This window comes from Schistocerca piceifrons, chromosome 5, assembly GCF_021461385.2.
Source record: "Schistocerca piceifrons isolate TAMUIC-IGC-003096 chromosome 5, iqSchPice1.1, whole genome shotgun sequence".
Taxonomy (NCBI): Eukaryota; Metazoa; Arthropoda; class Insecta; order Orthoptera; family Acrididae; genus Schistocerca; species Schistocerca piceifrons.
The window spans coordinates 159,930,878-159,957,402 of record NC_060142.1 but is presented as its reverse complement, the minus strand read 5'-3'; the positions used below and the strand labels follow the sequence as shown (position 1 = coordinate 159,957,402).

At 44.0% G+C, this 26,525-nt stretch overlaps 1 protein-coding gene across 1 annotated transcript in view; it reads right to left on the bottom strand.

The window, feature by feature from the left end:
• Positions 1–24,834, bottom strand: part of LOC124798827 (cytochrome P450 6k1-like) — a 109,985-nt gene extending 85,151 nt beyond the window's left edge. Inside the window, exons 1-3 of the mRNA XM_047262357.1 lie at positions 24,615–24,834; positions 13,567–13,686; positions 7,186–7,424 (exon numbers count right to left, since the gene is read on the bottom strand). Coding sequence (XP_047118313.1) covers positions 7,186–7,424; positions 13,567–13,686; positions 24,615–24,834 — 579 coding nt within the window. The remainder of the gene's footprint in view (positions 1–7,185; positions 7,425–13,566; positions 13,687–24,614) is intronic.
• Positions 24,835–26,525: the final 1,691 nt, after the last annotated feature.

The window sequence follows — 26,525 nt, the reverse complement described above, 5'->3', positions numbered from 1 at the left end:
AAAACTCAAGAGTCCAGGCGTCAAATGAGTCTGGAGACCACATCTAGTGGTTGTAGCACTGCCCACCATAGTCAAGCATTCCAAGGTCTGCAACTAAATGCACACAGCGTGTGAGGATGACGGAGGAGCTACTGGATCGAGCAGTAGCATATTCCGTTACGAAAAATCCACATTTACAGCCATGAGAGCGATGTGCCACCGTATATTTTCTCATACTGAATTCAAAATTCCCATAGACAGATTAATGGCACAGTGACTGATCAGCATCGCATAATCCGCATGGCCTGGCTTGGTTCGTAAAGACTTTAGTTCAATTGATTTTTAATTTACTCTATTAGCCTTTAGCTCAAACAATAAACCCAGCTCTTACTTATATAAGGTACGTCAGTACTGACAGAAACGGCAAAAACGAGCACATGGTCTTTCTGGGCGACCTCCGATTTCCTTTATTTTATGATGATCATCTCTCCGTATGTAGGTATGTGCCAACAGAATATATTCGCAATCGGAGGGTAAAGTTGGTGACTGAAATTTCATGAGCAGCAGCGAAAAATACCTTCGTTTCATTGATTGCCATCCAAAATCACGTATCATGTCCGTGGCACTCTCTTCCCTATTTCGCGCTACTAAAAAAGTAGCTCTACCAAACTCTACCAAGTTTCGCTGTCATACGATAATTACAGCCAACAATGGGACTCTGTGAGTAGCTGCTCTTTGATTATAACCACCCAGTATATAGTTACAGACCAATACCATGTAACCTTTCTAAAATCATATGTTATAAAACATTTTTGTGCAGTCCATTGTCAGTAATAATGGAAATGTCGTGTGGCTAGGGCCTCCCGTCGGGTAGACCGTTCGCCTGGTGCAGGTTTTTCGATTTGACGCCACTTCGGCGACCTGCGCGTCGATGAGGATGAAATGACGATGATTAGGACAACACAACACCCAGTCGCTGAGTGAAGAAAATTTCCGACCCAGCCGGGAATCGAACCCGGGCCCTTAGGACTAACAGTCTGTCACGCTGACCACTTTTTTTTTTTTTTTTTTGTATTGGGTCTCCTTCCTCCCCTTCAACCCATCCTTTACGCTCGCCAAGTGTTGCCTTCTCGGCCCGGCTTCTCCGCCTTTAAGAATGAATGTAACTTGATGATGTGGAAACGCGCTTCTTCTGAACGACGAACGAAGTATGCCCCTTCTGTTGCCTTTGTTTGCAACATGGCTTGAATAAAAATAAATGTAAATTCCATTGAGAAGGCAGTCTCATAATTGTTGTGGAAATGTAACTGCATCTGTAGATTTCGTTCTCCGTGCGTGGAAAAACGGAAAGAAGCCAACTCATTATTGCTGATAAGTATAATTTCCTTTTTCAGAAGGTAATGAAGTAAAATAGGCTTCTTCTGCTTTATTTTACACTTAATTAACATAAATGTGTCTTCTTGTGAAAATAAAAGGAAAGAAAAACAGAAACTAAATAAATGGCGTACACCAGTTTCATCACTGTGTTTCTCCGAAACCAAAGTAATAGATACACATAGGCTTAATTGGTCTATACTGATGATCTTCTCTGACTACTTTCTGTTGGAAATCCTCCTCCTGCTACGTGAAGAACAAACTTTAACCAAAAATCATTCGTCTAATATACGAAATGCTTGAATGTGCAATGTAAATTACGCATTTCTAATGGTTACAGGATTGTTTTAGTTAAAAAGTTTGCGTAATTTTCTTTGTATTTTTTAGTACACATCAACTTGTGGTGCTCAGTTGTAAGGTATACCCAGAAGTCCTCCCTATTGCTTGATTCTTTTGTTAGGACGTAATGCATCGTTTGGCCTTTCAACCAGTTAATTGCATTTCGTTTTGTTTTAGGGTAAGGTATACCGTCAGGGTTTAAAAATTCAGCAGTCGTAACGGCATTGGGCGTAGTTCTGCTGATGCTCGCTATCTTTTGTCTTATGCAGAGCCATATTTCTTTTACCCTGTCACACAGCAATCTATGCTCTTCGGTATCTGGTATTTTACATAATGGACACAGCGGTGACTCGGCCAATCGAATAGAGTGAAGTTTAGAGTTCGTCGTAATTTTTCTGTTTACAGCAAAGTACCAGGTCGATTTGACATACGTTGGCAAGTTCCGGCAGTGAATATTTTCCCATATTGTTTCCCAGTTATAACAAGGATACTTTTGTTCTATGTCGTTTCTGGGTTTGTCTTTCATCAAGTTATTATAAAGTTCTTTTACTTTCATGATGTCTTTTCCAGGAATCCTTGCCTGTATATAGCTGTATTCTACGAAAAAGTATTTCAAGTGGTATAGTCCGTTGGGTATGTGTTGGACATTTATAGGTGCACTGACGTCAGCAGGAACTATTTCGTTTAACAAATGTGCAGCAAGGGTACCACTTGGCTCTTTCCATTGTTTGTATGTGGTAGCAAGGTATAAGGCTTGCGCTTTTTTGCTGACATCGGTAAGATTTAACCCACCACATTTCGTAGGGAGCATCAGAATGTCATATTTGACTTTGAAAATACGTCCGCGGCTCACAAAGTGTCCTAGTGCAGATGCGATGCTTTTCAACAAAGTCGCAGGTGGTGGCAGAACTTGTGCTACATAATTAACTTTGGATGTGATGTATACATTTGCCACTGTTACTTTTTGAAGTTCATCGAGTTTCCTAATACTATATGCTTGTACAGAGGCGCGTATGCTGTTAAGTAATTTTCGATAATTCCCAGCAATAGTGTGCTTGATATTTCTTTTAAAATCTATGCCGAGACATTTCATGGTTACAAGCTCACGTAACAGATCCTGCGTTTGCGTCCCAATTCCACGGCCGATGTTGAAAATCCCCGACTTTGTTCTATTAAGTTTTGCACCAGATGCCTGTTCATATTTTGTTACTATTCGTAGTGCGCTCTGTACTTCAGCGCAATTCACGACTAGGAAGCCAACATCATCAGCGTATGCCTTGCACACGATCTTTTCTCCATGTATTTGTAGTCCTTGTAGATGTTTCATAAGGGAGGCAAGCAGGGGCTCGATGGCGATGGCGAAGAGTGCCATTGACATTGGACACCCTTGCCTAATGGAGCTGGTGACGGCAATCGGGCGGCTAATGTGTCCATTGATGACAAATCTGGCTGAGTTGTTTGTTACTGTATTTCTTACTACCGCAATGAATAGAGGTGGGAAGCCCATTGCGCCCATGGTGCGAAGGAGAAAACTATGATTAACTCTGTCGAAGGCTTTGTCAAAATCGAGTGAGATGAGTGCACATTTTATTTTGCAGACGTCGGCCGTTGAGATTAGGTCCCTGTAATCACAGAGGGTCTGGAGAATTCTTCTGTCTTTGCCCACACTTGTTTGATAAGGGCCAGTGACGCTGGTCATTGTGGTTTTCAGCCTGCGAGCGAGGATGCGGCCAAAGATTTAATAATCGCTGTTTAAAAGCGTAATTGGCCTCAGAGCGCTTACAGATTTCGTATTGGTAGTTTTTGGCACTAGCACTACGAGTCCCTCACGAAATTCCTTCGGGATGTCATTCTCAGGGTTTAGCAGTTCGTTGCAGATGAGAGTAAACTTGCCTTTTACGAGGCCACTGAATCTGCGATAAAATTCTGCCGGAATTCCATCTGCCCCTGGAGCCTTATTTTTCGTGCTTCCATATATAGCTTCTTCGACGTCTTCTTCAGTCACTTCCGAGATGAGAGTTTGTGCTTCCGCGTGGCATACTTTGCCCTGGAGGTTAATCATTAACTCGTCTTGAAGCTGTTCGTCAACCGGCTGACTAGACCTTAAGGATTCAAAATGCTGTACGATTGCCTCTTTAATCTCTCTTTGCTTCGTCAGCTTCCTTCCATCATCAGTTGTTATTTCATATAATATCTTGCGAGCCGCCCTTTTGCTTTCACGAATGACATGATAAATGGAAGTGATCTCGTGCTGGGCTAAGTTCTGGGCACGCGACCTTATTTGGTAGCCTTCCAGTTGTTTACGCCGTAGTGCTAAGATTTTTGCTTTAATTTTGTTAATTCTTTCGTAGTTGTCCACAACTGTTGCATCGCACTTGTACAAATCCCTTAGACACTGAAAGTAAAATTCTATAGTTGATTTGTACCAAAAGTTTTTATCTTTGGAGTAGTTTATGAAAAACCTCCGTATTTTAGGTTTGGCATGTTTCAGCCACCAGTCAGTGCCAGAGTTGTACGAGCTAAATTTGCTTTCACACTCTCTCCATACCTTGTGAAATGCCTCCTGACAAGCATGGTCTTCCAGATGTGACACATTGAGCTTCCATGTGCCTCGACCTCTGAATGTCCCTTGTTTTATCAGATTGATTGTGCATATGTAAGCAGCATGATCTGAAAAAACGGTAGGCCATACTTCGGACTGCAAAATGAGGTGTTTCAAATTGTGTGTTACATATATCCTGTCGAGACGGCTCGCCGAGTGACTTGTGGCGTGGGTGAAGCCAGGGGCTGCACCGTGCATATGTTCCCATGAGTCTATTAGTCTTAAGTCATTAACTATACGTTCCAGTTCAGTACACTTGTTAAAATTGGGAGTTTGGTCTTTGGCATGCAAAACACAATTAAAATCTCGTCCTAGGATAAGGTGATCATATCAAGTTCCAAATAGTGGGACAATTTCTTCTTTAAAGAACTCCGTTCTGCGGTGCCTGTTACTGGATCCTGAAGGGGTATACACGTTAATGAGCCGTATGTTGTTTATTGTGGCCGCTATGCCTTTGACCACTCAGCTAGGTCTTAGATGCGGATTTTTGTCGCAACGATTAATGTGTACATTTTAAAGAAAAATGGGTGCTCCTGTGTTGCCAAAAAAACCCGTCACGCAGGCAGGTAACAGATGACAAAGCTCCATAAGTTAATATAAAAGGCTTGCAATGATTACATGTACTCTCAGACGCACAAAGAATAGGTGATCTGTGTGCTCTCTTCTCCGCTAAAGCAGAATGGTGTCTCTACAATGTGCAGCCTGTGAAGATGTTCCCAGAAACGCCTGTAGTTAAATTTGAGTCTGACTCTAAGAGAAGTGAGGTGCCTAGGCACTGAAGTTGTACGATATTTCGTAGAGTAGGTGACGGACACCTGAACTGTTGCATAATTCTTGCCTTTGTGTCTTGTTGTTTCCTCCCAGTCCTGTGGCTAGTCCTCTATCATGCGCCTGTCTAGAACATATCGGTAAACTGTAGTTGGGAATGCAGCACAGGTGGTATATCCTACCACCCAACAACCCAGTGATTTCCTTCATTCGACAAGCACCTTGGCTGTCGAGATGGTTATTTGGAAAAAGGACACAGGCGATTTCTTTCGCCCATCCTTTTCCTGCCTAAGTTTAAGCATCAGTTCTAATGACCTCGTTGGCCAAGAGACGTTAATTAGTAATCCTCCTTCAAGTAACATGTGTTATGACGTCAACACTATCTTAAGTAATGATAAACAGCTACCGGTTAATTTGCCAAAACACCAACTGAAATTACTAAAACTGGTGTGGAGCTTCAAAGCCTTCTTCATCTCGAAAGATTTCCTTGAACCTTATATTACTGGAATGTTTCCAAGTTATGTGCCATGTTAATACACTACTGGCCATTAAAACTGCTGCACCACGAAGATGACGTGCTACAGACGCGAATTTAACCGACAACAAGGAGATGCTGTGATATGCAAATGATTAGCTTTTCAAAGCATTCACACAAGGTTGGCGCCGGTGGCGACAACGACAACGTGCTGACATGAGGAAAGTTTCCAACCGATTTCTCATACACAAACAGCAGATGACAGGCGTTGCCTGGTGAAACGTTGTTGTGATGCCTTGTGTAAGGAGGAGAAATGCGTACCGTCACGTTTCCGACTTTGATAAAGGTCGGATTGTAGCTTATCGCGATTGCGGTTTATCGTATCGCGACGTTGCTGCTCGCGTTGGTCGAGATCCAATGACTATTACCAGAATATGGAATCGGTGAGTTCAGGAGGGTAACACGGAACGCCGTGCTGGATCCCAACGGCCTCGTATCACTAGCAGTCGAGATCACAGGCATCTTATCCGCAAGGCTGTAACGGATCGTGCAGCCACGTCTCGATCCCTGAGTCAACAGATGGCGACGTTTGCAAGACAACAACCATCTCACGAACAGTTCGACGACGTTTGCAGCAGCATGGACTATCAGCTTGGAGACCCCGGCTGCGGTTACCCTTGACGCTGCATCACAGACAGGAGCGCCTGCGATGGTGTACTCAACGACGAACCTGGATGCACGAATGGCAAAACGTCATTTTTTTCGGATGAATCCAGGCTCTGTTTACAGCATCATGATGGTCGCATCCGTGTTTGGCGACATCGCGGTGAACGCACATAGGAAGCGTTGTTTCGTCATCGCCATACTGGCATATCACCCGGTGTGGTGGTATGGGGTGCCATTGGTTACACGTCTCGGTCACCTCTTGTTCGCATTGACGGCACTTTGAACAGTGGACGTTACATTTCAGATGTCTTACGGCCAGTGGCTCTAACCTTCATTCGATGCCTGCGAAACCCTACATTTCAGCAGGATAATGCACGACCGCATGTTGCAGGTCCTGTACGGGCCTTTCTGGATACAGAAAATGTTCGACTGCTGTCCTCATCAGCACATTCTCCAGATCTCTCACCAATTGAAAACGTCTGGTCAATGGTGGCCGAGCAACTGGCTCGTCACAATACGCCAGTCACTACTCTTGATGAACTGTGGTATCGTGTTAAAGGTGCATGGGCAGCTGTACCTGTACACGCCATCCAAGCTCTGTTTGACTCAATGCCCAGGCGTATCAAGGCCGTTATTACGGTCAGAGGTGGTTGTTCTGGGTACTGATTTCTCAGGATCTATGCGCCCAAATTGCATGAAAATGTAATCACATGTCAGTTCTAGTATAATATATTTGTCTAATGAATACCCGTTTATCATCTGCATTTCGTCTTGGTGTAGCAGTTTTAATGGCCAGTATTCTGTCAACACAGAAATCGTACCCGAAGGTTCTTAGAGAATACTTGAAACATCAATAATACAATAGCATGTTGAGACCAGAGTAAAGTGGGCTTCCTTCTGGCAACGAAAATGTACCATGGTAAACTTAACGTTCAGTGAATAGGTGTAGGTGCCAAACTGATGATAAACTTAGCTTGCTCACCTGGAACATCATCTTCATTTTCCCCGACGTGAACGTTGGCGACAGCTTCACGCGCAACCTTCGCCACTTGTTGCCACCCAGCAGGAAAAGGTGTTTGGTCAGAGGATCAGCGTCATCGAACTTGAACCCCCTGTCCTGGAAGGACCAGAAATCCTTGACGAGGATAGTGCGGATCAGATCGGGATCCAGTATCACCAGACTCGGTCGGTTGAAGAAGTAAATCCCGCCGAAACGTTTGCCTAGAAGAAATAAGAAAATTAATTTTTCTCAGGTATGTATTTCTTATACGATTCATGTATCTTATGAGACATTCATACATATTACAAAAATGTACCACTGCACAAATTTCAACCAGACCTGGTACACATATTATTTGCTACCTGGAAAGAATCACTTTGGGGATATGAGCCACCTACCCATCAAAGGGGTGTGGGATGGGGGAGAAAAAGGAGTGTAGCCCATGACGCTCCAGTACCCTAACTTTACTCACCCAGTATTTAAGAATGAGAGCTTTTAGTGACTTACAACACAAATTACACATAATAATTTCAAACGTTTACGAAATTTTTTCTCGTTGACAACCCCCATAAAATGATGAAAGCAAACAAGTTTATCGCTTAAACATAGTCGCTGTTCGTGCAGCTTCGTGAGCTTTCCCTCCACGTGTTTAGGCCAAGTATCACGCACATTTATCTGATCAAGAATGCTCAGTAGCAGCTAGGCTACATGTTCATGTGACAGTTATGCGTCAGCAAGGAGCATTAATGATAATATCACAGGAGGCAATGTTGTGCAACCTTAGTAGGGACAAGATCCGCCTATTCTGGAGTCGGATCTTACAATCTGAGACAGTGTTACGAGACAAACTTCCGTCACAATGTCCGCAAACGTGACGTCAGATCCACCTAGCAACGGCGATCTGAACGCCCATTGTCTGAAAGTTTGAATATATATATAGAAAACGAGCGAAGTGTCTATATTGGCTGAGAGAGGAAGGTGGTGTCTCTCTTGTCCTTCGGGGAGACAGGGCCAGTTAGTAGCGAGGCGCCACTCAAAACGTATGGTCCAGTAACCGGGGGGCGGCTCCAAAAGAACGGTCGCGAGTAAATATTCCAGCTGTTAAACATGAGACAAAGTGAAGGTTAGTTTTCAGTGAACGCCACGTGTCGTGGGCAATGTATATCACGAGTATGGAAAGTGAGAAAATGTGTTGTAAAGGGTTGAATAACGGCGTAGCCAAGAACCGCCATATTGGATATTCGGTGAAGTATGTTTCAAAGTATTCTTTATTAAAATGAGTATAGTACAAAACGAGTATAGTACAAAACGTTGTTAACATTTAACAACTGGCATCCCGACCCATTCCACTTCAGCATGATCACAACCTACATGGAACCTGGCGCCTGAGCGCTACTACTGTGCGACGAGGGACTACCGCCGGCCGTTGTGGCCGAGCGGTTCTAGGCGCTTCAATCTGGAAACGCGAGACACCTACGGTCGCAGGTTCGAATCCTGCCGCCGGCATTGACGTGTGTAATGTTCTTAGGTTAATTAGGTTTAAGTAGTTCTAAGTTCTAGGGGACTGATGACAGATGTTAAGCCCCATAGGGCTCAGAGCCATTTTCGAGGGACTACAGAAGCAGCAAGACACCAGGTTAGTGATACAGAAACCGGAGAAGTAAGGCAAAGTCGCTTCCTTCTCGCCACAATGCCACAGAGGGCATTGTAACATCCTCCTTGAAGTTTAAATTTCTTCCCTAGTAAATATATTCTCAACACATTTCGCAGACAGTATTCGCATATGCTGCTGAATGCTTCTACAATCAATGTGCGACGTATATGCAGGAGGTGTGACGTCATAATCATTGAGCTGCGTGAAAACTAAACTACAGGACAAAATTTGCTAGTGATATACGTGATCTGTGTGCACAAATATCATCATCATCATCACCATCATCAGCCAATTCAATCATTAAATGATGTGGCCTCTTCGAGTCGTGGATTCAGGTAGGCTTTCAGCAGTCTTCTCCAAGTGGGACGGTATTGGGCAGCTCTCTGCCTGGTGTTACCAGCGATCTTCTTGATGTCTTTGTCCCATCTTCTGGTGGTCTTCCTCTAGGCCTCCGGTGCTCTCTCGGACACCACTTCAGTACTAGCTTCGTCCATCTGTTGTCTTTTCTTCTTGCGACGTGGCCAGCCCACTGCCATTTCAATGAACCTACTGTCTCTAAGATGTCATTAACCTTCGTCACAGACCGGATGTCATCTGCCCTTTTCCTGTCCTTTCTTGTATAGCCCAGCATTGATCTCTCCATGGCTCTCTGTGCTGTCCTAAGTTTCCCTTTTGTAAATGAGTTCAGTGTCCATGTCTCGCAGCCATACGTCATCACAGGAAGAATGCATTGATCAAATACTGCTTTCTTCAAATTTACTGGCATTTTTGATCTGAATACTTTTGAATTCTTCCCAAATGCTTGCCAGCCAAGCTTGATGCGTCGATAGATTTCTGGCCTTATGTCTCCCTTCATATTTATAATCTGGCCAAGGTAGACATATTCACTGACCTCTTCTAGTAGACTGTCCTTGACTTTCACATCTCCAGCAGGGAGCCATTTGTTGGACATTACTTTTGTTTTGGAAAGGTTCATGTTCAGGCCAACCAGCTGACATTCCGATGCAAGATCTGTAACTAAGTTTTGGAGCTCTGCGAAGTCTTTGGCCAGTAAGGGAAATATATCAAGCATGTGCAAAATATATGAGACATGTGCGTACGTGGGCAAAGCAACAGATCAAAAAGCTCCTCCTAAATCCCTGGATCCATTTCAACCTTACTTTCTGGAAAACCAGCAAATTTCTGCTGGAATGCAGTGATATCATGGAGAGAGAGCGGGGTAGGAGTAGGAGGTGATGGATAGACAGAGAATGGGAAGGAGATGGACACATACTGCAGGGATGAAGAGATGGACAGAGAAAGGGAGGGGGAAGTAGTGGACTGGTAGAGGGAGCAGAAGGACATGTACAGAGAGGGGGGGAAGCAGGAAATGGACGCAGAGAACGAAGAGAAGGGGATGGAGAGAGAAGGGGCAGATGAGTCGATGAACAGAGATGAAAGACGAGGAGATGGACAGTGAGAGGGGAGAGGACGAGATGCACGAGGAGGGAGGAGGCAATAGACAGAGAGAGGGGAAGGAGGAGATGGACTTAGAAGAGGGGAGGAAGAGATGAACAGATGGGAAAGAGGCAAATGGACAGAAAGGGGAGGAGCACATGGCCAGATAAAGAAAAGAGGAGGAGACGGATAGAAGGAGGAGGAGGATAAAATGGACAGACAGAAGGGGGAGAGGGCATAGAGAGAGCAAGGATGAGTTAGGTAGAGAGGGGGCAGGAGGAAAATGACAGAGAGAGAGGGAAGGAGATGGAGTAATAGAACACTGGAGTAAGTACAAGCCTGAGCAGTGCTGGGTACTCAGATAGTTTAAAACATAACAACAAGAAATTAAAATGAGAGCGAAAACAGTAGGTAGAATAGAATGAGATTTTCACTCTGCAGTGGAGGGTGCGCTGATATGAAACTTCCTGGCAGATTAAAACTGTGTCCCGGACCGAGACTCGAAATCGGGACCTTTGCCATTCGCGAGCAAGTGCTCTACCAACTGAGCTACCCAAGCACGACTCACGCCCCGTCCTCACAACTTTACTTCTGCGAGTACCTCGTCTCCTACCTTCCACACTTTACAGAAGCTCTGCTGCGAAACCTTGCAGGACTAGCACTCCTGAAAGAAAGGATATTGCGGAGACATAGCTTAGCCACAGCCTGTGGGATGTTTCCAGAATGAGATTTTCACTCTGCAGCGGAGTGTGCGCTGATATGAAACTTCCTGGCAGATTAAAACTGTGTCCCGGACCGAGACTCGAAATCGGGACCTTTGCCTTTCGCGGGCAAGTGCTCTACCAACTGAGCTACCCTAGCACGACTCACGCCCCGTCCTCACAACTTTACTTCTGCGAGTACCTCGTCTCCTACCTTCCAAACGTTACAGAAGCTCTCCTGCGATACCTTGCAGGACTAGCACTCCTGAAAGAAAGGATATTGGGGAGACATGGCTTAGACACAGCCTGGGGGATGTTACCAGAATGAGATTTTCACTCTGCAGGAGAGCTTCTGTAAAGTTTGGAAGGTAGGAGACGAGGCACTCGCAGAAGTAAAGTTGTGAGGACGGGGCGTGAGTCGTGTTTGGGTAGCTCAGTTGGTAGCCGGCACGGTAGCTCAGCGTGTTCGGCCAGAGGGTTAGATGGCCCTCTGCTATAAAAAAACTGAGTTAATGGATCAACGACGAACTGAAACGGGTGTATTGTGACGTCCGCACCGAGCAGATGCAACGAACAAAAACGAACAAAATGAGATTAAAAAAAATAAAAAAATAAAAAAGTTGGTAGAGCACTTGCCCGCGAAAGGCAAAGGTCCCGAGTTCGTGTCTCGGTCCGGCACACACTTTTAATCTCCTAGGAAGTTTCAGTAGGTAGAATACATTGAAACTCACATCTGGTCTTAACTCCGAAAAACGGGCGATATTTAATTTTCCTCACGTCACTGGGAGCCACCAGGGATATCTGACTTACCGTATCGGTACTTTTTAGGTTACTATGCTGCAATATTAATTAGCCATATGTGTCGTAGGTCACATTTTTTTTAGACGTAATTCTTCTAATTTGCTTTGATGCGACCCGCCCTGAATTCCTCTCTTGCATCAACCTCTTTATCTCATGTCCTCAACTATTTGTTGGAAGCATTAGAATCTCTACCTTCTCCGACAGTTCTTGCTCTCTACAGCTCCCTCTAGTTCCATGGAGGTAATTCGCTGATATCTTAATACATTTCCTATCATCTTGTCCCTGATTTTGCGTCTCCAGTTATACTTTCTGTATTTATTTTGAATTTCTATGCCCATCTTGAAGAAAGCGTCTCATGGATAGAAAGAACAACAATATTTTAACACATACTAAAAAGAACGTCAGTAACTAAATCATCTATGTTTCCTCGTGGACGAAACTTAATTTACTGCCGCTGTTTAGAAACACGTAAGACACTTGTGATGAGGAAGATTTACTCCGAAGTTTAATACCGCTTTGCATTAATAACACGTGCAAGTTACCTGCCATTCATATGAGTTGGTATGTAAACTGTTTCGTGTTTAGCATTAATGGAACTAACACCACGTCGTATCTCATTTTCATTTCTTGATTGTCTTGTGATGTTTTAGTGAGTGAAATTGGCTACGAAACGTCAGGAGGAAAAATTTCTACTGTTCGACCACGGCCTCTTTGTTCGGAAGTTTTCATTAATTAAGACACCGGTCGTGAACGTCTACACGTTATTAATGTACAGGGCGAACCAGAATACCACTGCAAACTTCCCGAGGTTGTCCAGCGTACATTCTGAGTATTTGTAAGGATCCACGGTCTCTTGTAGCTCATTTCAGAGTAATAAAATTATCATGATTTATACATGTTGTTAACCCAATGACCTATGTTTGTGAGAAAATACCTTTACAACACTGAAAAAACCTGTAATATGTAATCGCCAAAATGAACAACATGAAATGCATGATTTGGATTCATGTAGTAGGCACCGAAATGTCACGCAAAATATTTCATAATTTGTCCGCCCCTGGTAGCCGAGTGGTCAGCGCGGTGGAATGTCATGCCTAACGGCCCGGGTTCGATTCCCGGCTGGGTCGGAGATTTTCACCGCTCGGGGACTGAGCGTTGTGTTGTCCTTATCATCATCATTTCATCCCCATCGACAAGCAAGTCGCCGAAATGGCGTCAACTCGAAAGACTTGACCCAGGCAAACGGTCTACCCGTTGGAGTCCCTAGCCACACGGCATTTCCATTTTCATAATTTTGTAGGCACATCCCCATGACCAACGTAGGCTACCTCTTACGCTGCAGACAGTATTCAGTACTATCACTGAATGTCTATCTAATTACTTCTTCTGTTCCCTTCTTTCTGTGACAGCGAGGAACTCGTTACTTTTCTGCAGAGCAGAAAGCTTCGTAGCTGGCTTGGGCGACATAGAAGTTTGCTTAAAAGGACCAGGAGGAGCATGTTCAGAGCTGAGCGCTTGTAGAAAGTGCAGAATTTGCTGTGGGTGATCTCTGCACTCCGGTCAGTGCAAGTGTTGGTCTACCTGTCGCAATAACTTCTATGTACCTTGCCTGCAGAAATCCTTTTGGAAAGCTAACAGACTGAGAAAAGCATGGGATCTATACACACTGACCAGTCGTCCAACCCCAATCTCCCCCCCCCCTCCCCACCCTACTGAACGAGTCGCCTACCTGCGACCTGTCTGAGTGTGTGTAGGCATGGCAGGCCATACCTGCGCCCTGCCACATGGCAGCATTCACCTTGTCGATACAGAAGGAAAAAGAGCAGAGTGTGGGGTGATGGGCAGCGGTCAGGGCTAGCAGGTAGCGGTGCGTCAGTGGACCCAAACCACCTGGACCAAGAAACTGAGTGATTGGCTCCAACTAATTATTTCTGCAGAAAGCGCAATATCCTGTGTGTGTCTAAGTGCAAGCCCTTTGATTTTTCAGCTACAGGATCCTGGCAGAGCGTGGGCGAGATTTTCTGCCTTGCTCCCTACGTTAGGTCATCACGGGAGAAAAAGTTTTTTTAACGTACTTGCAAAATTTTTACTAGAAGGTAATTTGCAGGGTCTGTTACAATTGCTCAGCGAGATTCCTACACCGACAGAATTAGCAGAATTACAAAAAGTTGTCAGCGGACACTTGCTGTTAAACTTTTGATGAGGTAACCCATAATGCTAGGAATTTGAAGAGTAGACTTGCTGCTTAGACAAGGAAGAGTAATAAACTCACTGCCAGGCGACGGATGAGACAGAGTATGAAGGACAGGATGCACTCAGAATCTCCAGTCATTACTGCAGCCGTCTTCCAGATTCAGACTGTGTGAGAATGGTAAAATGTTTTGGTGATGTAATCACCGAATCGAGGAGGATGCAATGCTTTCATCAGGGGCTATTTGCACAGTGGTAATATTCACAGTTGCTTCCATCGTGTACTCTGGCGATTCTACTGGTGTTTGTACTTATTTTTCCTTGTTACTTCTTTAACCACTTACGATTCTTGCAGTCGTTGGCCATATCCGCATTTTAGTTTTGTTATTATGACTTTATTGTGTTCGCTCACTTGTGTCATGGTTATATGCCATAATTACTAACCCTTATCCATTTATTAAATGTTTACATACATATCTGAGACTGTAATTCACATGTTGATGCTTTATGGTAATTAACCAAATTATCACAGTGACCGGCTGTTTTTGCTCCAGATAGGTGAGCTCCTTCATTAACATGAGTATGTACATGTGTGGTGCGGTACCTATATTTTCGTGCTTGATTGGGCGCACCTATTAATTTTCCTTTAATAAGGTGCTCCTACTTGTGTGACGTTGTTTTCTTTCTTAAATTTTGCGTGACATTATGGGAGAGCTTCCCTTCTCTATAGGTCACCGGGGACTGGGTTTATAGCATTTTAGGGACATGCTAACAGTTCAATCGGCACCTCACACAGTGTAAAGCTTAAGGGGTTTGGTGTCGCTGTGGAGACAGATCAACTTTGCGTAGTTGTGCCACTTTTTCATCGCATTCATTGAACCCATAAGCCAGGAGCATATCGGCCAACTCGCCATCAGTAAATCCATCGATAGTACTGCTCTGTATCACTATTAACACACTACTAACACTGCCGGGAAATAAACACTAGGCAAAACCGAACAATACTGAATATAAACTTGAGGGCAACCAGTTAAAAAGGGAATTACTGTTGCGATTATCATGTACCGTGACTAAACGGAAGTAAGACACACGGTGTGTACCCTCGGCATTTGCATTATTGTCCACTATTTTCAGTGCAATACACACACAGAGCTAACTTGGACAAGTTACCATATGAAACACTCTGTAACGAGCTGGCAGAGGCCATGCGTCATTTATACCAAAATACTCAGAAGGAATCGGTGAACAATGTCTGAAAGTTAGTGGTTACCTGAAATGAACAGTCGGTACAGGAGGTGATGTACAAATTTTGAAACTACTGAGTGTGAACTGAAAGTACTGAGTGAAACCGCTGCTGCTGTCTCTTTACTTATTTTTTTCATCTTTTCAACACTGATCTACAGAATTTTCCCTGACAAAGGCAACTCAGACTTGACCTACTCCTTTATTACCCACAATATACAAGCCCAAAGCAATCTGACTGCTATACAGTAACATGGCTTCAAATAATTAACATAAAAGAATGGTCCTGAATTGCAAGAAATCCTAACAATAACCGATACTTTTTCATAAGTCACTTACCGCACGGAAAATATTCATAACACGAACTACAGCAATTACAGCAAGCAGTAACTACATCCAGCCAAATAAAAAGATTTTAACTGTTATAGACTCTAACTACTAGGAGGCATATGGTTAGCAAAAAAATGGTTCAAATGGCTCTGAGCACTATGGGACTTAACATCTATGGTCATCAGTCCGCTAGAACGTAGAACTACGTAAACCTAACTAACCTAAGGACATCACACAACACCCAGCCGTCACTATGGTTAGCAAAAGAAAGATTTTGTTGAAGAGCAAACAATGTATTTAGAAGATTTTACCTTATTCATGTGACATCCAGTTCCAAAAGTTATATAGTTGTCAATAATTCAACTACCCAAACATTACCAACTACATCCATCCTCATTTTACAATGCATTTCCTACCAACACTGAGTCTCCACGAAGAACACATGTCCAAGCCATCCGCTCGCTAACTGCTAGTCCGTCCAACCACAGAGTCTCTTACCGAGCGCGCAGAGTGCTGTCAGCGATATTAATACAGTCTATAGGGCTGCCAACATATAAAAATATAAACAGGCTACTTGCAATTTGTACTGCAATCTTTATGCGAAAATTTTCTGTTTACTTGTCAAGATCGCTATGTTGACACGTTATTGGGAAATTACGACGGCAACATAAGTTGCTATCTTGAAACCCATAAAAGAGAATTCGTTGAGATTACAATCTTACAGTAGCATAAAAATATAGTCAGGGATGTACACTACAACTCAGTGACAAAAATTATGTACCCTTAAAACTGGGCAATGGTACTTCGGTCATACAATGCTTTAGGCCACTCTATCGCAAGAGTAACATACAACGTGCTGTACGATAATGAGTCACATAAAATTGATGGGCGAGAGTCCCAATCGGGTCGAGTTCAGCCGCCGAAGTGCAAGTCTTATATCAGGTGACGCCACATTGGGCGAGTTGTGTCACGATGATGATGCTGATGATGAGGGGAACACAACACTCAGACCATGGGCGGAGAAAACCTCCAACCCGGCTGGGACTCGAACCTGTGCCCACTGCACGGAAGGCAAATACGTTACCATTCATCTAAGCAGGCGGACATAAGTCACATAAGAGTCTCTTCATATTAACGGATGCAATCCAAAGTCCAAATACAATAATAAATACACCTAACAAGTAAAATCAAATAAAAACTTATCACAAGAAAGCCGACACATTAAATAACATGCTACATGAGCAACCATATTATAGGTAAAACTTACAATTTATATGGAATGAACAAAACAGACACCCACTGCACATAATGCCATGTTGGCCGTGGCATAATGGGGCACACGAGAAATACGTGCACCACAACGAACCTGTGATGTCACACTAGTTGCCTTGCCCAACATACATAGGGAACACTCACCTCCAGCAGGGCCTACAGGCAGTCAATACGTCAGTGAAAAGATGCCCACTAAAGGCCTTAACTGTGTCATGTGATTTCGAAAGCTTGCATATTTAAATGCAAAGATAAGAATGACTGAAATAGTAGCTCACTCCCTGTCGGAGATGGCGGACGGCACTCATAAGACCTTTAGTGACACGGCTGTGACACACGCCACAGGACCTCTATATCTCGATGGCACCGCATCATAGTAACTGATGACAAGATTTGAAACACAACAAAATGCTAGCACTAAGAGGTACCACCACATGGCGGTCCACGCTGCGTGACGTCAAATAGATGTAATACAACTAGGTCCCACGTTATATAACATTGAAATTAACATAGACAGTGTAACATCAAAGTAGTACGCGCTGTAAGTGGGCTGCTTCTGTGTTGGCAGCGCTGTGTAGCGCTTTGCATTGGATCTCTGACTGCGCTTTCTTTGTAAGAGACTCTGTGGCTGGTTGGACTCGTTGTTGGAAGTTAACCGCCAGTAGTGTTGTTGCAGTTGGAAGTTAGTCGCCAGCAGTGATGGAAGTACTGTTGCGCAGTTGGAGGTGAACAGCCAGCAGTGATGGATGTTAGATGTGAGAAGTTAGCATTGATGGAGGGTAGAGGTCTGAAGTGTTAGCGTAGGTTAACGATCTGTACATGTTCGACCTGGAGATTGAATATTATTCATGGTTATATACCTTTGTATTAGATGTCAATGACGATTTATATTCGTGTTTGAATTGGATGTCACGTTATTAAGGTAAAAAAAATACATTATTTGGTTTGCAACAAAATCTTTCTTTTGCTAACCACATGGTTATTAGTAGTTAGTGGCTTTAGTAGTTAGAATCTTTTATTTAGCTGACAGTACTGACGCTCGCTGTGTTGCAGTAGTTCGCGTAATGAAGATTTTTGTGAGGTAAGTGCTTAGTGAAATGTATAGGTTATTGTTAAGATTTATTTTTAGTCAGAGCCATTCTTTTGAATTAATAATTTGAAGTCAGGTTGTAATTTTCTGAACAGGTAGGTTGCGTTCCGCTAGAATATTATGGGTCAGTGTTGACATGATTAAAAAAAAAAAGTAAAGAGAAAGTGGGCTCAGTATGTTCAGTTTTACTCAGCTGTCTCAGAATCAAATAGCGTAGAAGTTTCATCTTCTCAGTCGTTCTGCCGCGCGGGTTTAGCCGAGCGGTCTGGGGCGCTGCAGTCATGGACTGTGCGGCTGGTCCCGGCGGAGGTTCGAATCCTCCCTCGGGCGTGTGTGTGTGTGTGTGTTTGTCCTTAGGATAATTTAAGTAGTGTGTAAGCTTAGGGACTGATGACCTTAGCAGTTATGTCCCATAAGATTTCACACACATTTGAACATTTTTTTTCAGTCGTTCTGCAATTTAACTATAGACACACACATTTAAATAAAGAAGTTTCAGCACAAAGTACTCTTAAGGGAGACAATATCAATAAAATTCGACCAGGGGACCTCACAACCATGGCACAAAACATCAGTGTATTTAACGTATGAGAGGATATCGGCTAGAGGCCTGAGATACAGCCCTTAAACCCCTTCTTCCTAGCGCCATAGATGATGCAATGAGAAACTTCTTGTTAAACGAATGTTAGCAAATTATTCTTCACGGAACTCTCGAAGCAAACGGTAAGCATGATATCTGGTGGCTTTCGTAGCTTTCTTGATGTATTTTATGTTAAAATATATACGAGAGCATTGTCAGGCCGGACTGTGAGATGAGCGGCTGTAGAGTCTCTGTTATGAATGGACTTGCTCCCAGAAGCCATTATCCTTCACCAAGTTATGCACTAACGTTTCCCTACCTTTTCATATGTGTTTCGTGACGTATCTGATAGCCATAACCGTATTCCAGTAACCAATGAGGCCGTGCGCGTTGAATATATTAACGAAAGCGGGACACAGTATACAACACATCGACATAAATCGTCGAAAGGACCACTAACAGCAGCACCCGTGAACGCTCCAACAACGGGACTGAACCTACGGTACAAAGAAAAGACGTCCTCACTGATCAAAGAGTTCTTAACCAAAGCCCTGGGTTAGCGTTTAGTGCGCTTTTCGTTCTTCGTACAAGGAGACTAACGATGTACGACGCTTTGAGAGCCACAGATGCTTAATTATAAATCCATGTACACCAGGACCATTGCCATGATTAGACACGCTACATTTCCAGTGTGGGTATTATGGATTTTATCAGACGCAAGATAATACATGAAGTGCGAGGTAAACTGTGCTTTTGCCCTCCATAGAGTACTATCAGTATCAGGAGACACATGCTCTCTTCCTCGCTGATACCCACAACCAGTATCACAACTTTTTGATAGTAAAACTCGTGTGACGTTGTCGAGCTTGATACCTGTCTTCAGTCCAGGGAGCAGCCCTTGCATGTGTTCAACCACTGAAGTCCGCCTATATTATTCGAAGCATTATCTTCCATTCCTACTTTTCTAGCAGTCATCAGTCTTTATTTTTTTAATTTATTTGTAAAAAATTTGGAAACTACTATGACTTCATTTTGGGCACTTTAGCATGGAAAGTATATCCTGTCAACCTCCTTCAGCATCTTTTAGCGTGGTAACTGATTATAATGTCTGAAGATGAAGCTATAGTAGTTTCCAAAATGTTCGCAAGTACATTAAAACATTAAACACATCCAAGTCGAAGAAAAGTAGTGAGAGAATAGCCAGTGTTCTCCATAAAAAAATAGGTACATGATAGTTGGAATAATTATCATTTGTATAACTGGAATGCGGATGGTGAAGGGCGAGACCTGCTAATTTAATTTTTCGTCATTATTAATAACTATGATTATTATGTCATGAAAAATAGGGTAACGTAAATGGTAAGTTTGAAACGGAATTAATAATATTTTGCACTGATCATCTTACCTTCCCTAAGAGGCTACTAAAAATTGACTGTTGTCATTGTCATAAAGAAAGACACGAGGGGCGTGCAACAAGTAATGCAACACATTTATTTTCCCGGCCAGTTTCGATTGAAAATCTGCGGAATTTGTTGTGGAACATCGCTGAATATTCCCGCTTCAGCCCCAATAGTTTATAAAGTTCCGACAAGTGGTGGCGCTTTACGTAGCCTTCAAAATGCCTGCAATGGAGGTGCATTTCAAGCAGAGAGCTGTCATCGAGTTCCTTTTTGCGGAAAACCACGGCATCGCAGATGTTCATAGACGCTTGCAGAATGTCTACGAGGACCTGATAGTGAACGAAAGCACGGTGAGTCGTTGTGCAAGACAGCTGTCACCGCAACAAGGTCGCGCAGACCTGTCCGATCTTCCGCATGTCGGCCGACCGCACACAGCTGTGACTCCTGCAACGTTGGGATGTGCAGACGCTCTCATTCGAGGTGATCGATGGAACCCAAACAACTCGCTGCACAACTAGATGTCTCCGTTGGTAGTGCTGACACACTCCTCCAGCAGTTGGGGAACTCAAAGGCGTGTGCCCGATCGGTTCCTGGCCGTCTAACAGAAGACCGTGAAGAGAAACGAAGGAGCATCTGTGCGCAATTTCTTGCGCGTTACGAGGCTGTTCGCGACAATTTTTTTGTCTAACATCGTCGCAGGCGACGATACATGGGTTCATTATTTTGAACCGGAAACAAAACGACAATCCATGGAGTAACGCCAAACACCTCTTCGCTGACTTTGAGCTGGTTACCCTGTTTGATGTCCTCCCTCGTGGTGCAACGATCAACTTTGAAGTGTATTGTGCTACCCTCAAGAAATTGAAAAAACGACTTCTGTCTGTTCCTCGCCGAAAAAATACAAATGAACTTCTCCTTCTGAGCCGTGCGTGGCTCGTGTTCCCGCCATCATGTATTTTACACCCTGTTTTTTATGTACTTCCAACTCATTACGTTAATTTAAATTATTACTGTCACTAAGTTGCTGCTTTGCCTGACCGTGAGCGGCGTTAGCAGCGCGTCTCGATATATCCCCTCTCGTAGTATCTTTGCTCGACTGTCCGCCCCGATAGCTGAATGGTCAGCCTGACGGACTGCCGTCCTAAGGGGCCCGGGCTCGATTCCCGGCTTGGTCGGGGATTTTCTCCGCTCAGGGACAGGGTGTTGTGTTGTCTTCATCATCATCTCATCCCCATCCAGCGCACAAGTCGCCCAATGTGGCGTCGAATGAATACCTGCACCAAGGCGGCCGGACCTGCCCCATAAGGGTCCTCCCGGACATTGACGCCAAACGCTCATTTCATTTCATTTCCTCGACTACTATTACTTACCGGTCGTTGTCTGTCTTGATGGAGTTCGGGTAGCGAGTTCGGGTCTGCCAGTCAGTTGGAACGCGTCTGGAGCGCAGTTCGGACTTGCCTGTTGGGGAGTTGCAATGCGGCACTAGTGCAGTTGGTTTGAAGCTGTAAGGTCTGCGTCGACATGGCTCGCCCGACCATTGCCGCCCGCATCACTTGAGTCGGGCCACGGTCTTGGTGGATCGTCGGTCGGTCGTCCGATCCGACGAAGCGTTTTGGCTCGCCGATCGTTCTTGAGTCGGCTGTGTGTGTGCATCGACTCCCGATTTGTCTTCGTGCGTGCTTAGTTACTGTTGGGTATCGTTCAGGTCTTCATGCAAGTGTTTGTCAGGTTGTGTGTGTAGTTTGTGTTATTTCCACTGACGATTATTTTAGATGTTGCCGGCATTCTGAGAGGAGTCGGTTGGTTAGTGCGGACCAGGGAGGATCTCCGTATGGTACAGTCAGCTGGGTCCGCTGGCGGTCCCTGCACAGTGACGGAGCGTGTATGGAGCTGTCCGATCGCTACGAGCTTTGTGGCTCACCGACCCAATACGTCAAACTTGAGTGGTGTCTTAAAGTACTCAAGCCACTTCAGCTCACGTTGTGTCGTTCGTTTCTTTGGTTCGCTCTTGGGGAGCTTTTCCTGTGAGCAACACCGAGTTTGCAGTGGTGAGATCGAGCCACCGTGTGGTGGAGTCAACTATATTGGTTCACTACAATTCAAGTGCTCCAGCGGAATTTTCTGCCTTGTGGCCATTAGTGTTCTGGTTACCTGCCCTGGCCACTGACATAAATTCAGGCAGTGTTCCTTTTTGGTGAAGTTAACTATATTACCTTATTTCAAATTCAAGTGTACCGACGGAATTTTCTGCCTTGTTGCCGTTAGTGTTCCGGTTACCTGCCCTCACCACTAACGCAATTTCAGGCAGCGTCCTTACCTCACCTGTTGTCGCTGTCCAACATGGTGTGTAATTTTGTCAGCTTAATACATATTTTATTGTGGATAATTACGTCCGTAAGAGTTTGGTCTTTGAGTTTTATGTACCGATTGGTGGCGAGCAAGTCGTTTGGTCGGTTGGTCTGTGACTGTCTCTTGGTTGGATTACCGACGGATCAAGTGTAGTTGAGCCCACTACCTGTCTACCTGTCTCACATGTTGATGTTTCGAGGGCAGCCCCCCCCCCCCCCCCCCCCCCCCCCCCCTGGAGGCGTCTGAGTGCCGTTGTCTGTACTGTCGTTTTCATGTGTGTTTAATGGTCTGTTGGTAATCTATTATAGCCAATGTTTTAAAAGAAATTTTTTTATTGTGTTTTATGCAAATCAATTTATGTAAATCAATTTTGGGCCTTCAGCCGCTTAAAACCATATTCTTAAATTTAGTTATTGTCGTTGCGTTGCTTTTTCATTTAGTGTGTGTTCTGCAATTGAAAATTTAAAGGTTAAGGTATTTTTGAATTTTTGGAAAATCAGCTGTGGGTCTTCAGCCGCTTAAAGCCTTATTCTCAAAATTTCCCCTTAAGCGAAAACATTGCTGCCTTCTGCCTTAAAAGATTATGGTAATATATTTTAGAATTTTGAAATTTAAGTGTGGCCTTCAGCCGTTTGTATTGCACCATGCATATACTTGTTCTATCTACTTTTGCCTTGAGGCAAAATTTTTTTGCTATTTTAACTGCATTTTTATCTTGTTGATTTTTAACATTTCTTGTTTGGAGGCCCTCAGCCGTGAAAGAATTGTATTTTGAAACTCGTAGTTGTAAAGATTCGGCTATGTGCCGTTTTGGTTTAAAGGTGTTATTAAATTACAACAAATTACAATTTTGAGTGAAACTGACCGACACCTTATTTGGCCCTTTCCACAATCCTAATCACCTGTTCTGCCCAACGGGTTTAGCGGGCGCTTCACCTTCTCCATGACAATGCAAGGTCTTACGCCAGTCTTCGCACCCGAGAGGAGCTTACAAAACTTCATTGGACTGTCCTTCCTCATTCACAGTACAGCCCGGATCTCGCATGTTTCGAGTTCCGTCTGTTTGGCCCAATGAGGGATGCACTCCGAAGGAAACAACACGTGGATGATGGATCCGACGTCGACCAGTGGAGTGGTACCACGTTGGCACACATTCCCTCCCAGTGACATGGCTTAAGGGCGTCGCGCTCAGCGGAGATTGCGTTGAAATATAGGATATTTTAGCCAAAATAGTGAGAATAATATGGAGTACTGAAATCCCGAATAAGAACAAACTGTTTTGACAAAAAAAATGTGTTGCATTACTTATTGAACACCGCTCATACTTCGTACGAGTATGCGAGACACAGCTGTTACTGAAAGTAAAATGGAAAGTCAGCAGTGCACTAAAGGTTCTTCTTTCTCCACATGGATCATCAAACTTCTTGTAGCTTTTGTCTTACGTCGTTATTTCATTTCGGAGAACACACAGCATAACTACCCAGTCACCATTTCTACAGATGTATCGGTATCAAAAGATAGGATGACTCCCTCTCTGCCGGCCGCGATGGTCTAGCGGTTCTAGGCGCGCAGTCCGGAACCGCGCGACTGCTACGGTCGCAGGTTCGAATCCTGCCTCGGGCATGGGTGTGTGTGATGTCCTCAGGTTAGTTAGGTTTAACTAGTTCTAAGTTCTAGGGGACTGATGACCACAGATGTTAAGTCCCATAGTGCTCAGAACCATTTGAACCATTTGAACTCCCTCTCTCTTATGTGTCGGGATTCATCAAAAAATGTTGCTAGTTAAACGGGATCACGCTCAGAGATTTGCCTTGTCGTTTCGTAAACCAAATCTTCCATGGCCAGGCGGCGTATGTCATGCGTAGTTCTCCTTCCCTTCAGTCGTCCGTAACAGAATCAAGTTTTTCGTCGTCTGGGAGAGGAACGTTTTTGTTTTATATCATCGAAATCATGAGAACTTTCAACCATAATTTTTTAACAGAAAGGGTAACGTCAAGGTTGATGGTAAGAGTACAGGTTGGGGAAGGGGAAATGTCAGTTTACAGGGAGAAGCTGCAGACGCCCATTAGGAAACAATTGGGAAAAACTGTAAGTTTAAGGGACAGATAATTAATAATAATCAATCTATTTCTAATAAGCTGCACTGAAGCTACAACTTCTGAAGCAATTCTACGTCTCGTAAATAAACGTGAAACTCAAATTACAGAGTATTAAGTTCAGTCAATATTTCGTAAAAAATAAATGATCACATTCTTATGAGGCAAATGTTATTTTACAACAAAAACTGTTGTATATTTACAGCCTTTGAGTTGTAGCTTCAGATAGCTCCGATTCTTCCGTTATTTAATGTTTGTATGAGTTGTCTTACCTTTGAGCTGCCGGTATGCGTCAGTGACATCCATGGGCATGGGCTGCTTGCCCACAAAACTCTTGTAGATATTGCCAAAAGGAAACTGTGGTTCCAGGTAGGGCGCTCCCTTTTTCTGCCAGTACTTGTACGAATTGGAGAACCACGCGTACACAGCCACTGTCACCAGCGACAGGGCTACCAACAGCTCCGTGAGCCACGACTCCGCATACAAGCCCATGTTGCCGAGTCTGAAACATGAGAAACGGATGCTGTTATCAGCCCTGTGAACTACTGACAATCATGTATCAAATGTTGTGCCTAACATATGGCCACATTCATTTCTTTTTCGTCAATCGTTTTTCTCTCTTCTTAGAGCCATAGATCAACAACTGCGCATTTATTTATTTTTTCGTTTTTTATATATACATGAAGAACCAAACGGGAAGACCTGTGATACGCTGTGCTAAGTCGGAGGGTGAGACCTAAATGGACATTGAGGAGAAGAACTAAAAACAAAGCAGTAACGGACACGGTGGAAGTGACGCCAGGTCGCCCGGCGTATCTTCTTGTTTCAGTCCGTCTTGCACCATGTTCGTTCGTTAAAGCACATAATCAGTCATATCAACTTCTCTGGCTGGGGGCGTTCCAACTACTCGGTAGATGGTGCAAGACACTCCATACGTAATTTTCAAAATGATGACTGTATTGTGGTAGTGGCGAGTGCCGCTCATGGAGATAACACCAGAAATCAAGAACGTGTTTGGGGTCGTCACGGTACACTGCCTGGCCGCGGATCCACAAGACTGCATTCATCTGAGCCCTGGGGTAGAACGTTTCGTCTGGTAGAAGAATCATATGTGCTCCGATATGGAATGGCATTGCACCTAGAATATAGGCTAAAACCTGGTGCACAAGGTACCACACCTGCCCTGCATCTCCACAGTTGAGACAGTGTTCGTCGGTATCCACCTAATGAGATGACCAGTAAGTGGTGAATCCGCCAGGTGGGTGCTATAAAGAGTTTGTGTGCCACATACTTCCAGTTGACAACCACATACCACGCTGCTTTTGCGTCAGAGTCAAATAATGGGTGGTGTACCTTTCTCCAGACCACTCTTCACCTCGTAATTGGATGTTTAGATTCGATCATGTTAGGCAGATGATATCACTGTAGTTCACCATAGAGTCGCTTCGCCACCGCCAAAAGTGGGGTCGGGGTCGCTTGGCATCGATAAGCGTGGTCCAAACAGTATCACTGGTTAGAAACAGCCTTGGTTGCAATTTTATTTTTTTATTTTTCAACGACGCGTTTCGCCTTATTTAGGCATCTTCATGTTATCTACATCGAAAAAAGAGAACAAATACATCTCTTTAAGAATCGCGATAGCGTTGTGCAGACTTGGATAACCTATAAGCATATAAAAACAGATCAATTATTGAAAGAGCAAATACCTTATTTGGTATTTATTAGAAGAATCCGTTAGTCAGTGCAGCCAAAGGGCATCGTCGAATATATCAGGCTAACATAGCCTTCGTTAAACTCAGTAAAAACTAGGAATATAAAACAGTAAAATCATTACCTTTTATAGATGGACGCGAGAGGCACCAAGATCTGCATAACGCGTTCCCGTTCACAGGGGGGAGGCGGGGGGGGGGGGGGGGGAACTTAATGGCTTGGCTAAGAAGACGACATAAGACCAGAGAAGAATTAATGCAATCCTGGAGCTCTCGTAATTCTGCCTATATATTAACCCTGTTCCTCTCTGGTCTTATGTCGTCTTCATAGCCAAGCCATTAGGATTTTTTTTTTTACTCAAATAGGATACTTGCGAGTTTGTCGCTTTAAATGATGACGCATTTTACACATTTCAATGTAGCTATAAAAAGGGGAGGAAAAGTTTACTCACATAACGTCCTTCTTCCACGTTG